Source organism: Peromyscus leucopus, chromosome 8b, assembly GCF_004664715.2.
Source record: "Peromyscus leucopus breed LL Stock chromosome 8b, UCI_PerLeu_2.1, whole genome shotgun sequence".
NCBI lineage: Eukaryota > Metazoa > Chordata > Mammalia > Rodentia > Cricetidae > Peromyscus > Peromyscus leucopus.
The window spans coordinates 94,492,920-94,506,928 of NC_051086.1; the positions used below are offsets into that span (position 1 = coordinate 94,492,920).

Genomic DNA, 14,009 nt, shown 5'->3' on the forward strand with positions numbered 1-14,009 from the left:
GATGCTGTCTCAAAAAAACGAAACGAAACGAAACAAAACAAAAAACCAAGTAGTCTAGGCAGTGACTCGGTAGGTAAACGCTTACCTACGAGCTAGCATAAGAACCCGAGTTCAGATGTCCAGCATCCACGTAAGCTCCTTTCCCTACCATGGCAGCACATGCCTGAAGTTGTAGCACAGACACCTTTGAACTTGATGGCCGCCAGTCTTGTGTGGTGGTATTGTGTTCACCAAAATATTGTGTACTCTAATAAAAATATCTGGGGTCAGAGAACAGACAGCCACTAGATACAAAGGCTAGAAAATGGTGGCACTCACACCTTTAATCCTAGCATTCCAGAGATAGAAATCCCTCTGGATCTTTGTGAGTTCAAGGCCACATTGGAAATAGCCAAGCATGGTGACACGCCTTTAATCCCAGAAAGCCAGCCTTTAATCCCAGGGAGTGGTGGTAGAAAGCAGGAAGATATATAAGGCGTGAGGGTGAGAAACTAGAGGCATTTTGGCTGGTTAGGCTTTTGGCTGGTTAGGCATTTTGGGCTGGTTAAGCATGTGGCTGGTTAAGCATTCAGGCTTTTGAGCAGTAATTCAGCTGAAAGCCATTGGGATGAGGACTGAGAAGCCTCCAGTCTGAGGAGACCCATTCCAGATGAGGATCCGGTGAGGTGAGATAGCTGTGGCTTGTCCTGTCTCTCTGATCTACCAGCATGAACCCCAATAACTGGCCTCGGGTTTGATTTTATGAATAAGAACTTTTAAGATTCATGCTACAGTCTTGCCTACCTAATCATTGAGCTCCAGGTTCAACAAGAAACTAAGTCTCAAAAACTGAGGTAGAGAGCGATGGAGGAGATGCTGGCATCGACCTCTGGCCTACTCATTCACAAACGCATGCACCTCCCCGCACCCCCCCCCCAAATGGAATATATAATAAAGCAAAACAAACAGCCAAATATGTGCCAGCCACTGAGTCCTACTGTCTGCCAAGTGAGATGGGAGAGGTCTTATGGAGAGACCAGGGGAGATTTGTTAGATACAGCCGGGTTCTTACCATCACTCCCTTACCTAAACTGTTGCTCACACTGTGATCAGAGTCCGCAGAGCGTTGTGATGCAGGGAAAAGCTGTGGGTGTCAGCAGCATCTGCTGGCAGAGGCGCTCAGATCCTCCATGCTGGCCGCAATGCTCTTCATTTGGCTGGAGGTAGTGCCAAATGTGATTCCCTTCACTTGTCTTTTGTTGGTGGTGGTTTTTGTTTGGTTTTGTTTTTGGAGTCAGGGTTTCTCTGTGTAACAGTCCTGGCTGTCCTGGAACTCTCTCAGTAGACCAGGCTGGCCTTGAACTCAGAGATTCACATGCCTCTGTCTCCGTAGTGCTGGTAGCAAAGGCGTGTAACACCATACTCTGCCCCCTCAACTTGTCTTAAAAAACTTTATTTTGCTGGACCTTGGTGACACAGGCCTTTAATCCCAGCACTCGAGAGGCAGAACAGGCAGATCTCTGAGTTTGAGGCCAGCCTGGTCTACAGAGAGAGTTCCAGGACATCCAGAGATGATACACAGAGAAACTCTGTCTTGAAAAAACATTTTCATGTAATTGTCAAAACTGATATATTGTGAATTAGTGGAATCAGTTACTGAAGGCCAGATTATCCAGGGCTCCAGATTGTAATGTGAACTCTGGATGGCACCTGACTGGCCTCAGACGGCCCTAGAACGCTGGTCCTCCTTTCCCAGAATTTCCTTTCCAAAGCCGCCTTGAGGCCAGATGTGTGTCAGAAGCATGTGCCATATCTCTGCGCCAGGCGGCCATGAAGGAGGTGGAGGCCTCAAAGCTGGCTGTAGAAGGGAGAGGGACCAGCCAAAGATGATGTGGAGGAGGATTAGCCACCAAATCTGGCCCATTTTGACTTCTTACTCCCCTGATAAAGGATCCTTTGTAGAGAGAGCCTCACGTGATGCTGTGCTCCTGTAGTCCAGCACTTGGGAGGTGGAGGCATGAGGATGATTAGTTCAGGGTCATCCTCAGCTGCATTGTGGGTCCCAGGCCTGTCTGGAGTACATGAGCCCCTGTCTCAGAAAGAACAGGGAGGAAGACAGAGAAAAATATTCTTTTATTATTTATTTATTTATTTATTTTGGTTTTTTAAGACAGGGTTTCTCTGTGTAGCCTAAGCTGTCCTGGAACTCACTCTGTAGACCACGCTGGCCTCGAACTCTCAGAGAGCCACCTGCCTCTGTCTCCCAAGTGCTGGGATCAAAGGTGTGCACCACCACTGACTGGCTATTTAAAGTGCTCTTCCTTGGACAGTTTCCCCCCTGAGGACCCTTCGTCCACTCTTCCACGTTCATCCTGTGTTCCCCCCACTTGGCCCCTGGAGTCTTGCGTTTTCATTTTCTGCCCTTCTTTGCAATGATGAAGACCAGCTCTGCTTCCTGCCCTGAGCTGAAAGTCCCTCAGGGTTTTCTGCCAGGGTTCTAATCCTGGTTATTGACTAAATAACCAAGTGAGCAAAGGAACGGGTGGATGGATGGATGGATGGATGGATGGATGGATATCGGTAGATGATGGATGGATGGATGAATTGATGATGGGTGGATGGATGGACATGGATGGATGGATGATGTATGGGTGGATGGATGATGGATTGATGGATGGATGGATGGATGGATGGATGGATGGATGATGGATGGATGGATAATAGATGATAGATGGATGGATAGATATATGGAGACCCGCCATTGCACATTTCCAAACAATGGTTACAACATTTGGGGTGACTTTTGTGGCTGGAACTTTCAGTATCTACTAGTAGTGATCCTTCTCCTCTTCCTTCTCCCTCTTCCCTTTTCTCTCTCCCTCTCTTCTTTCCTCCCTGCTCCTCTGCCTGTTTCTCCTTCTGAGACAGAATCGAATGTAGCCCAGGCTCCCCTTGAATTTTACACAGTGGAAGACGCCCCTGAGCTCTTGACCCTCCCGCCTCCACCTCCCCAGACCTAGAATCACAGCTGTGCACTACAGCTGTGCACTACCACTCCTGACTCTAACCGGAGCAATGCTGGCCTGCTGGTGGCAGGGGTGAGAACAAAACGGGACACGTGGCCCTCCCCTCTGAGCCTTTATCAGGTCTGGATGGGGCAGCAGGCTTCTGTGGGCCTCAGTGTTTCTGCATCTTGGAAAGTTGAAGCAGACAAAGCAGAACATCTCAAACTGCCGGAAGTGTGGCTTGGAGACTGCCCCCATCCTGGTTCCAGAAAGCTGGCCATGCAGATGGATGTCATTGTCCCTGGGTGAGCCCCACATGTTGGTGTAATAATCCAAAGACAAATGACTCCAGTATGGATTCTGTTTATAAAAATAAAAATGTACTTTGCCAGGTGTTGGTGGCGCACACCTTTAATCCCAGCACTTGGGAGGCAGAGGCAGGTGGATCTCTGAGTTCGAGGCCAGACTGGTCTACAAAGCAAGTTCCTGGAAAGGCTCCAAAGCTACACAGAGAAACCTTGTCTCTAAAAAAGCCAAAAATAAATGAATAAATAAATAAATAAATAAATAAATAAATAAGTCCCAAAGTCATACACTCAAACAGGTACAAGGTGACAGTTGAAGTGGCCCGTCTTTTCCATTCAAGACAGATTTCTGAACACCACCTCACACACTCCTCCACACTACCATTCATCTGCCCTGCCCGACTGGCACTGGCTACGCTGGTTCCCCAAGGACATCTCACATCCCCTGGGTGCATCCGAGCCCAGGGCTCAGCCCTGCCTTTGCCCCGCCCTCTAGTGGGAGCCTTGCAGCATTCTGCCTTCCCTGGCTGTGGATTGCATGTTTCTGTCCTTGGACTCGGCATCCTTGTCAAGCGCCTGTCTTCATCTGTGCCCAGGTCCCAGGTCACCTTCCTTCTGACCGTGTCTGAGCTCTGGCCTACATCTTCGTAGGTAAGGAATTCCTCACATTCAGCTTCTATGCCTTCTTTGAGCTCCAGCCTGGGTCTGTCTGACTTCCTGTGGCCATCTGAAGACTTCCCTTCTGAGGCTTTCCACCCTGATCTGTGGTGAAGGGGCTTTCTATGGGCTGTGGCTGACATTCTAATAGGCGATGAGGTTTTCAGGGCCATCTTTAATCTGTTGTGTATTCTCAGCCATTTCCTAAGCCCTGTTAGGTAGAAGGCCTTTGACAGGGAACTAGCAAAGACAAATGCCGGGTTAACGCTGTCCTGGGGATCTTGAAGTCTGGGGCAGGAGCGGGTGAGACAGGAATCTAGATGGTGACTGAGTAGTGTGGCAGCTGAGATAGCACCAATGATTCAGCCTGAGGGAGGGAACCAATCAGCTAAGCCCTGAGGGTGGAGCCAGAAGAGGGAAGGAAGGTTGGCATTAGATTTGAGGCCTCATGGTACAAAGGTGTGGCTTTAGGAGAGATGGCTCCTGGGAAGAGTGGACAGGGCCGGAGCTGTCAAAAGCCTAACTAGAATTTTCCATCCTCTACTTAAATGTTCCCAGTCGTTCAAGCCACCTTCTGGGCCTCTGTGTCCCTCCAGACACATGAATGACAGGAAATTGTCCTTCTTCACCCTGCTGCCCATAACATCTCATTTTCCCATGGCTAGGGGTCTTCTTGCAAAAGACGTGTGTATGGGGAAAGTCGAACACGATGACCTAGGCCTGCAGTCTCGCCACTCAGGATCCTGAGCTCAAAGACGGCCTGGTATAATGTGAGACTCTGGCCCAAACAACCATTAGTCTGTGCGGGTTTGGGGATGTAGCCCAGTGGTAGAGTTCTTGCCTAGTATGAATGGATCCTAGGTTCAGCCCCCTGCACTAAAAAAAAAATTATATATGTGTGCATGTATTTATGTGCATACGTATTTGTCTATGAAGGTGACTATTTGTACTTCCTGTGTATATGTGTACATAAGTGGATATGTATTGTGGGTTGGTAGGAGTGAGAGATTCATTCCCACGTACAAGACCTCATTCCTATAGTTTTTTTTTTTGTTTGTTTGTTTGTTTGTGTTTTGAGAGACGAGGTCTCTCTACATAGCCCTGGCTGTCCTGGAACTCACTCTGTAGACCAGGCTGGCCTCAAACTCACAGAGATCCACCTGCCTTTGCTCCCCAAGTGCTGGGATTAAAGGCATGCACCATTATACCTGGCTCGTTCCCACAGTTCTTAAACAAAATTGGATTTTTTTATTTGATGTGTTTGAGTGTTTTGTGTGCATGTATATATGTGCATCACATGAATGCCTGGTGTCCTCAAAGGCCAGAAGAGAGCACTAGATTTCCTGGAACTGGAGTTCTAGGTGGTTGCTAGCCATAGTGTGGGTGCTGGGAATCGAACTTGGGTCCTTTGTGAGAACAACAAGTCCTCTTAACTGCTGGGCTAATTCTCCAGCCCACTTCCGGCTCCTGATGGGACACATCCTCTTAGGACCGTGGTGCCCCTGTAGACACCTGGACGTTACTAAGTGACTTTTTCTTCATTTGAAACAGGGTCTTTTTTGTAGCCCAGTCTAGCTCAAACTCAGTATCCCCCTGCTTCAGCCTCAGGACTGCTGATGTTGCAGTCACATATCACCACACCTTGCTCTACTGCCTGTCATTTCTGAAGCTGCCTCCACAGCCTCTTCTCTCCCAGACTGAAGGCTGTTTAATAGGTGTGCTGGTTAGCTTTTGTCAGCTGGACCCAAACCTAGACATATCTGGGAAGAGGGACTCTTAACTAAGAAAGTGCATCCATAAAATTGGCCTGTAGACAACTCCAGTTCGCTTCTTTCTTTCTTCCTTCCTTTCTTTCTTTTTCTTCCCCCCCCTCCCTCCCTCCCTTCCTTCCTTCCTTTTCTTTTTCTTTTTCCTAAGACAGTGTCTCACTATGTAGTCCTGGCTATCCTGGAACTCTCTCTCTGTAGACCAGACTGGTCTCGAACTTAAAGAGATCTGCCTGCCTCTGCCTCCCAAGTGGCCATGGGGAGCAAGCCAGTAAGCAGCTTTCCTCCATGGCCTCCTGCCTCCTGGTTCTTGCTTTTAGTTCCTGCCCTGACTTCTCTCAGTGATGGGAATGTGACCCGAAAGGTGTAAGATGCAATAAACCCTTTCCTCCCCAACTTGCTTTTGGTCATGGTGTTTATCACAGCAGCGGAACCCTCGGACAGTAGGAAAACAAACACACAATCATGCAAGTTTTGGATGCTGGTCTAATTGTTTACTTCCAAAGACAGTTCTGCAAATGTTCCTTTCTGCCTCTTCTAGAAACACCAATAAGGATGCTGAAATCTGGTGGTCGAGCATTTACACCACAGGAACCAGCCAGAGCTCATGCACCCTCCCCAGTGACTGCTGAACACACCCCACACACACCTCTGGGGACAGTCTGGAGCTTCCCTAGCCCTGGGACCTGAGGCTGTTGGCGTGTTTTTTTGAGACAAGGTCTTGCTATGTAGCCCTTGCTGGTCTAGTACTCACTGTGTAGTCTAGGCTCCCTCCCACTCATAGCAATCCTCCTGGGGTAGCTCCCGGAGTGCTGGGATATGCCAGGATACCTAGGTGAAACCTGAGTTTTAAGTCTGGCCATTGGATTAAAAAAAAAAAAAAAAAAGCCACATGGCTTTAAGCAAGTGATACATAGAGATAATACACTCAGCTCTGACTTCTTCCTCTAAAATGCAGTGAGCAGCGACATCAGTCCACGAACTCCAGAAAGATGCCAGGGCAAATGAGATGGTCCAGATCTGGGAGCTCTGTCTGACATGAGCTGGATAGAGCCGGCTCCAGGGTGGCCAGCAAGTTGCTGGGTGCTCAGGATTTAGCAGGTGCCTACACCCACATACGGGATGAGTTAACCGAAGACATTCACGGTGGTGCTGGGCTCTTGTGCGATTTTCCTCTTCAACTGCAAAAGGTGTTTTCTATTTAAGGCGGTAGTTAGGCTTGGTTGGTAATGTGTTATAAAAAATTTGTCTATGGATTAACCTGTCTGCACCTCAGTTTCCCCACTTGTGATATGAACGGCAGGACAGTATGTCTTGGCTCCCTTGCAGCTCAGCCCGAGGCATCTGAGTGTCACTTCTGACAGAGCCTATGCAGTAATCCCTGGGAGGTCTGGACCCTCCTCCCACCCACTGTTTGTCTGAGGAGCCGCCTGGGATGCAGGGAAGGGAAGAAGCAGGAGCCTGGATCTCGTCACAAACCATCTGCTTCCACAGCAGAAGTTCCCCAAGGAAGGAAGGAGCCGCAGACCTGGGCTGGTCAGCTTCCCTGGCAGGAAAGGAAGGTCAAGGTCCTCCAACAGCCCCTGAGGCCCCTTAGGATGTGTGAGCCTGGGGCAAGTGTGGTGGGGATGGAGAGCTGAGACCAGGGCTGCTGAACTGTCCTTAGGGACCCATCTGCCACCGGAGCGCTGACAGCCCAGTGTTTCCTGTTGCTCTGCTTTCCGGTGAGGGCCCACAGGGGGCCAGGCGGTGGTGGGGATGGCAGAGGCTAGGAGGACAAAGGCAGAAAGGATGTCCAGGTTGCTAGGCAATGGTCAGGGGCAATGTGGGGGGACTCTTTTGCCACAGCAACTTCCAAAGTGAGAGGGGACTGCCAAAGCTGGTAGAGGTTCTTTGATATGAAATATGCTGGCAGGTGTGTGTGCATGTGCGTGTGTGTGTGTGTGTGTGTGTGTGTGTGTAGCAGACCGGAGGGAAGAGAGAAGGGAAGAAGTGGAGCATCCTCTCCGTGTTTATAAACATTGGTTAGAGTGGACTTTGAGAGGTCTGGAGAGGCTGAAAGTGCCTCGGAATCTCAGCCGGACTCAGGGGAAAGAGAAGCGCACAAGCGGGGCCCACACCTTTAGACCCAGAACTCTGCGAGTTCAAGGTCAGTGTGGTCTACAGATTGAGTTTCAGGCCACCATTCAAGGCTACCTAGTGAAACTCTGTCTCAAGAAAAACCACAAAAACAACGAAAACAAAAAACCCAATGCCTCAGAGGAAAAAAAAACAACCATTAGTAGAATTTAACTCGTCCCATTTCTCAGTGTGGCTCACTGAGCCCAAGTCCCTCCAACAAGGTCACCTGGCCACAGTGGCAGCAATCTCACTTCCTCTTCTTGTGTGGCCCACCTCCTGGCAAAGGCTTCTCTTTCCCCATGGTCTCAGTCAGTCTCCCCAGCTTCATTCCAGGGCAGTGGCAGACCCTGGCGGACCCTGGGGGACTGCCGGCGCCTCCCGGTGACCTGGGAGTGGGCATGCCGGCATCTCAGTGCGGCCCCGGGGCTGCGGCTCTGCCATCATCACTTCCGCTTGCGAAGGTCGCCCGGGAGGCTGCCCTTGCGAAGGTCGCCCGGGATGTTGCCCTTGCGAAGGTCGCCCGGGAGGCTGCCCTTGCGAAGGTCGCCCGGGATGTTGCCCTTGCGAAGGTCACCCGGGAGGCTGCCTACCCCGGAGCAGCTCCTCCCACTTCTGTGATTTCCAATGTTTGGGGGCTGCAGCGGCGTCTGTGACCCCGAAGCAAGGTGGTGAGGTTGGGCGAGCATACCAGCTGGGATTTAGTCATAGGTTAGGTAAGTTTGGAGGTTTAGGACAAGCCCTGACAAGCACAGCTGAAGCACAGGCGCCTCCCCACCCTCCCGGCATCCAGGCTCATCTCCTCCTGAGGTTCTCTTCCCCTCTGCGCTCTTCTGCCATCTTGGGAAGTTTTCCTCAAACCTCCGTTAGCCGAGTGAACAACTTGTATTTCGGCCTGCTCTGGCTTCCTAGCTGAAGCAGAAAGGGGGTGTACTGGGGGAATACTAAAGCGGATCTGCAGGAAGAATTGAGGAGGGGGGAAGATACGGGCCAGGGCGGGTTGGTGACCACCACCAGTACTTCCTGTTTCCTTCCTTCTCCGGTTTTCCCCATGGGACTGAAACTTTCAGACATTCACAGCCAAGCTTGCATCAGAGAGCAAAATGGTTCCAGGTCCCAGGTGGAAAGGCTTGAAGAAGGTCTCATATCGGTCCAGCCCTGAGTCAGTTACTGCAAGGCAGGACCTTGGGAGGGCAGACTCCCTCCAGGGCCATGTATAAGTAGACTTGAGCTGGGCACAGTTGCCCCTAAGGGAACGCTGTTTCCGAGGGGAGGAAAGGGAGTTGAGCGGACCAGCATACACCTTGGCTCTGTCACTGTGTGGAGAGAGTCATTTGGTGGGAAGGGAACCATCCTTGATCAGGATTCTTAGCTGAGCCTGGTAACAGTTGGGATACCGGAACTTTTGAGACAGCCAGGTTAGGCCCAGCTCTTCAGCTAAAATTCTAGTTTTCCCTCTTAAAAGCATGGGGACAGATGTTTCTCTTTCCACTTCATTAGCAGAACACCAAGGCTCAAGTGACGTAGCCAAGGTCACCCAGTAAGTCGGGAGCGTCCTGCCTGTGAGGGCCCGGGGGACGTGTCTACAGACAGGTGTGCGATTTAGGCTTGGTTCTGGGCTCTGAACCTTGCCTACGCCTCTGTCTACCAGGAGGGGAGAGCTGGGGCTTGTGTAGTCAGCCAGGGCAGCCTATCTGTCTGTGAACATTTGCCAAGCAGTCGCTGTGGTCAAGTTCACAGCCAGGTGCTCGTCACTCGTCCACTTAGAAGTTAGTAAGGCGGTGTGGGGAAGGCACTCGGCCTGAGTGGAACTGAGCAGGGAGCAGCCTCAGAGGGCTGCTCAGAGGAAGCAGCCCTTCAGCTGGGTCTGCATGAGTGAGCTGGACCCAAAGAGAGAATGGACAGGTGCTGTGAGTTTATAAGCAGCAGTTGTGAAGCTGGATGCCCTAGGTCCTGACTAGTTGTGAAGGAGGATGCCCTAGGTCCTGACTCCAGGGGCAGCCGGGCCCCCAGGTTCACCCTGCTTTGCACATGGGCTTTCCTCCCAAGGCCAGGCCCTCGCATGTAGTCTTCCTGTAGCTTCAGCCTCGTTATCCCAGGCTGCCAGGTTCACTTTCTCCTTCACTGGCTGCATACTAACGTCTGCTGGGGTCCTGGGCACAGGCCTGGGAGCCCTCTGACTATGACATGCTCCTGATGTGACAAACTACTTCTGCTTCAGAGTCTCGGAGACGGACCATTTTCGAATACCATCGTGTGGAACTGGACTCCGGCAAGATCACCAACACATCGGCTGTGGAGTTCACCCCCTTGCCAAGTGAGTAGGGGGCAATGTGCTACCCTGGGGCATGCTTTAGACTGAAAAATGCTGGGTTCTCATCTCAGGCCCAACTTCTGATCCCTGGGGACACAGTAGCCTAACTTCTCTTGGCCTAATGTCCCCACCCTGCCAAGCTGGGGTCAGGGCTGGGGCTGCACAGGCCAAGCTGAGTACAGAAATGGCAGCCTTGACATGGAGCAGCTCACCCCAGGCCTGGGGCGTGATTTGTCTAATCCATGGCATCGATTGCTAGGGATACATTTCTGAACCCCACAGAGCTGAGCCTGGAGACTGCTTGGACAGGGATCCCGAAATAGATCTCTTAGTCTTTGATCATCTTTCCGCTAGAGGAGGTGTCCCTGCAGGCTGCCTCACTGGGCGGCCTCGGTAGAGATGGAATTTGCTATGGAGCCAAGGCTGGCTTCTCCTTTGTGGTGATCCTCCTGCCTCCACCCCTCAAGAGCTGGAACTACGGGAGTGTGCTACTGCACCAGGTTCGGATTCGTATTTTTCCAGAGGGTTTTATTCCTCCTCTTGTCTCCCTGCTGCCGACTGAAGCTGTAGCCGTTTACTGGCCTTCGGTGACATTTCTTGTGACCCGTACAACCCTACCACCCACGCCCCAGCCCCCGCCACTGCCACCACTTTTCTCTTCCCTGGAAGTTCTAGGAATAGACAGCAGAGAAAGAAAAAGAAAGTTTTGTCATGAGTCCTGGGCGTCATCACAGCCTGGCTCAGGCAAGTGTCTTCTCCCAGAACAGGGAACGGCCCCAGATCCCAGGACGATCAGAAGATGAGGACACAGCCCAGGTCACAGTCAGCCACCAACCCAGTCATCCTCCACTCAGGCAGGAAGCCCAAAGGCCTGGAAAGTAGGGGTTTCCCAAAGACCACCGTCAGAGTAGATCTCGGGCTCACGGTGATGCAGGCCTGTAATTCCCTCTGAGACGTTCAGGCAGGAGGACATTGAGTTCAAGGCGAGCTTGGGCTATATAGGCAGACTGTCTTTGGGGGAAATCAAACCTTAAGTCCTAGAAATCAAGAGCAAGAATATCCAAGACCAGGCTCAACTGCCTCAGTAGTACTGGGTCGTCCTGGGAGTGCATCTCTAAGACCTGCCATTCTTAGCTCCAAGACCCACCAAGCCTCAGTTCCCTCCTGTGAGACGGGGTAAGGAAAGTTCCTGCTGTGGTTTCCATATACTCCAGGCTCCCAGGACATATGAACGGCCTGTATTGGTTTTTTGTTTGTATGTTTTTGGTTTTTTTGCTGATCTAACAAAATACTCGACAAAAGCAAACTTAAGAAAGGAAGAGAAGGAGCTGGAGAGATGGCTCAGTGGTTAATAGCACTGGCTGTTCTTCCAGAGGACCCGGGGTTTAATTCCCAGCACCCACAACTCACAGTTACGGCAACTCACAACCCCAGTTACAGGGAACCCAGCACCCCCACCCAGACACACATGCAGGCAAAGCAGCGGTGCACATAAAATAAAACAAATACATTAGTTTTTAAAGGTGGGGGCTGGAGAGACGGCTCAGCAGTAAGAGCACTGACTGCTTTTCTAGAGGACCTGGGTTTGTGGTGGCATTTGCTCCACCCATGACTGAATGGCAGCCTGAAGGAATTCCAGCCCCATGTGGCAGCTTACCTGCATGTGTGTCTGGGTGAGGGTGCTGGGTTCCCTGTAACTCCCGTTGCAGGGGCCGATACCCATGGCAAAACACCAATGCACATACACATCTTTTTAAATTAAAGGAAAGGAAAGGAGCCAGGTGGTGGTGGCAGCGCACGCCTTTAACCCCAGCACTTGGGAGGCAGAGGCAGGCGGATGTCTGAGATTTCAAGGCCAGCCTGGTCTACAGAGCAAGATCCAGGAAAGGCTCAAAGCTACACAGAGAAACCCTGTCTCGGGGGAGGGGGGAGGGAGAAAAGAAAGGAAGGGTGTACTTTGGCTCACAGTTTGAGGACACAGTCCATTGTGGTGGCAAATGGGTGTGGTGAGAGCAACTCCCATGGGGTCGGCAATCAGGACGCTTCAACTCACCAACTGTGCTACCCCACCACATTCAGCGTGGGTCCTCTGTTCTGGGTGATACCTCTCTGGGGAGGGTCCTCACAGATGCCTCAGAGGTGTTTCTTCTAGGTGATTCAAAATCCAGTCAAGTAGGGTAGTGAAGATCAGCCATCCCAGGGACCAATGGCCAGGAGGGCCGGAGAGAAGGAAGCAAGGGAAGGAGGAACTCCTCCAGTAATCTCCGCGCACTCAGGAGGTAGAAGCGGGAGGATTTCCGGGAGTTTGAGGGCAGGCCGGTCTGCACAGCAAGCTCCAGGACAGCCAGGACTACAGAAAGAGACAGTCTCAAAACACAACATGTAACTAGAGTTTTCCTGCCTTGCCCACAGTCAGGACAAACCTTTGTCACCCGCCAGTCCCCCAGCCACTCAGACCCAACCAAGTAAACACAGAGACTTATATTGCTTACAAACCGTATGGCCGTGGCAGGCTTCTTGCTAACTGTTCTTATAGCTTAAATTAATCCATTTCCATAAATCTATACCTTGCCACGTGGCTCGTGGCTTACCGGCATCTTCACATGCTGCTTATCCTGGCGGAGGCTGGCAGTGTCCTCTTCAGCCTTCCACTTCCCAGAATTCTCCTCTCTGTTAGTCCCGCCTATACTTCCTGCCTAGCCACTGGCCAATCAGTGTTTTATTTATTGGCCAATCAGAGCACACATTTGACATACAGACCATCCCACAGCAACAACAACATAAGTGAGAGACACAATAGTGACCTTAAATGGTCCCCAAAGTCAGAGGCGCTGCAGTTCAGGAGGGACCTGGAACTCAGGAGCTCTGCCCTGAGAGGCAGATGCTGACAGCTGCGGCCTCCTCTCTTGCAGCCTGCCTCCAGCATCGGAGCTGCAACACCTGCATGTCCTCGAACCTGACCTTCAACTGCAGCTGGTGCCATGTCCTGCAGAGGTTTGTGTCCAGGTTACCCACGGACTTCTGAGAATGGACCATGGAGGTGAGGGTGGGGTCGGGCAGGGGTAGCCAGGGCCCACTGACAGCCTCGGGCCTCACTGCCCGCTGTCTGCTAGCGTTAGGGCCTCTCTGCCCAGTGCCACTCTGACTCCTAGGACAAGAATGCCACAAGTAAGTGTCTCTCAAGGCTTGTACCTGATCAAGGTGGGTGTGTGGGTGTAAGGCCTGGGGTAGCCAGGCTCCAGGAAGACTGTCTGAAGACTCCAGAGGCTGTAGATCTCCCAGGAAGGCTGGCTCCTTCTGGGCTAGGGCTTCTCAAAGAATAGGCCATAACTGGTCACTCCCAAATCACTGGTCCCTTCTGTCATGATTTCCAGGGAGACACCAGGTCTGCATCTTGTTTGTTTGTTGTTTTTGTTTTTTTTGAGACAGGGTTTCTCTGTGTAGTCCTGGCTGTCTTCGAACTCACTTTATAGACTAGACTGGCCTTGAACTCACAGAGATCCACCTGTCTCCACCTCCCAAGTGCTGGGATTAAAGGTGTGTACCATCACTACCCAGCATAGGCCTGCCTCTTAACATGGCACCTCATTTATAAGCAAGTGACAGGCCATGACCCAAAGACTTATCACTGCCTAGTGAGCTCCATGGCCCCCCAAAACTGCCCCAATGTGTTGGGGGTGCAACAGGTTTCCTGAAAACCAGGAGCATGGATGCTGCAGGTATTGGAAGTTCAGAACATTCTGGATGAGATTCAGTTTTGGGGATAAAGTTCTTAAACCCAATCCATCTTCCAGCCCTAGTTCTGGAATCATCTCCTCAAAGATTAGACTTGTAATTCAACCTTGGTTCTTCTGGCCAAGATAAA

The 14,009-nt window shown here is 51.3% G+C and overlaps 1 protein-coding gene across 3 annotated transcripts in view; it reads left to right on the forward strand.

The window, feature by feature from the left end:
- Positions 1 to 14,009, forward strand: part of Plxdc1 (plexin domain containing 1) — a 69,476-nt gene that overhangs the window by 38,688 nt on the left and 16,779 nt on the right. For all 3 annotated transcript variants that reach the window (XM_028889467.2, XM_028889468.2, XM_037200663.1), the window contains exons 8-9: positions 10,052 to 10,147; positions 13,057 to 13,138. In XM_028889467.2, the coding sequence (XP_028745300.1) occupies positions 10,052 to 10,147; positions 13,057 to 13,138 (178 nt within the window). The remainder of the gene's footprint in view (positions 1 to 10,051; positions 10,148 to 13,056; positions 13,139 to 14,009) is intronic.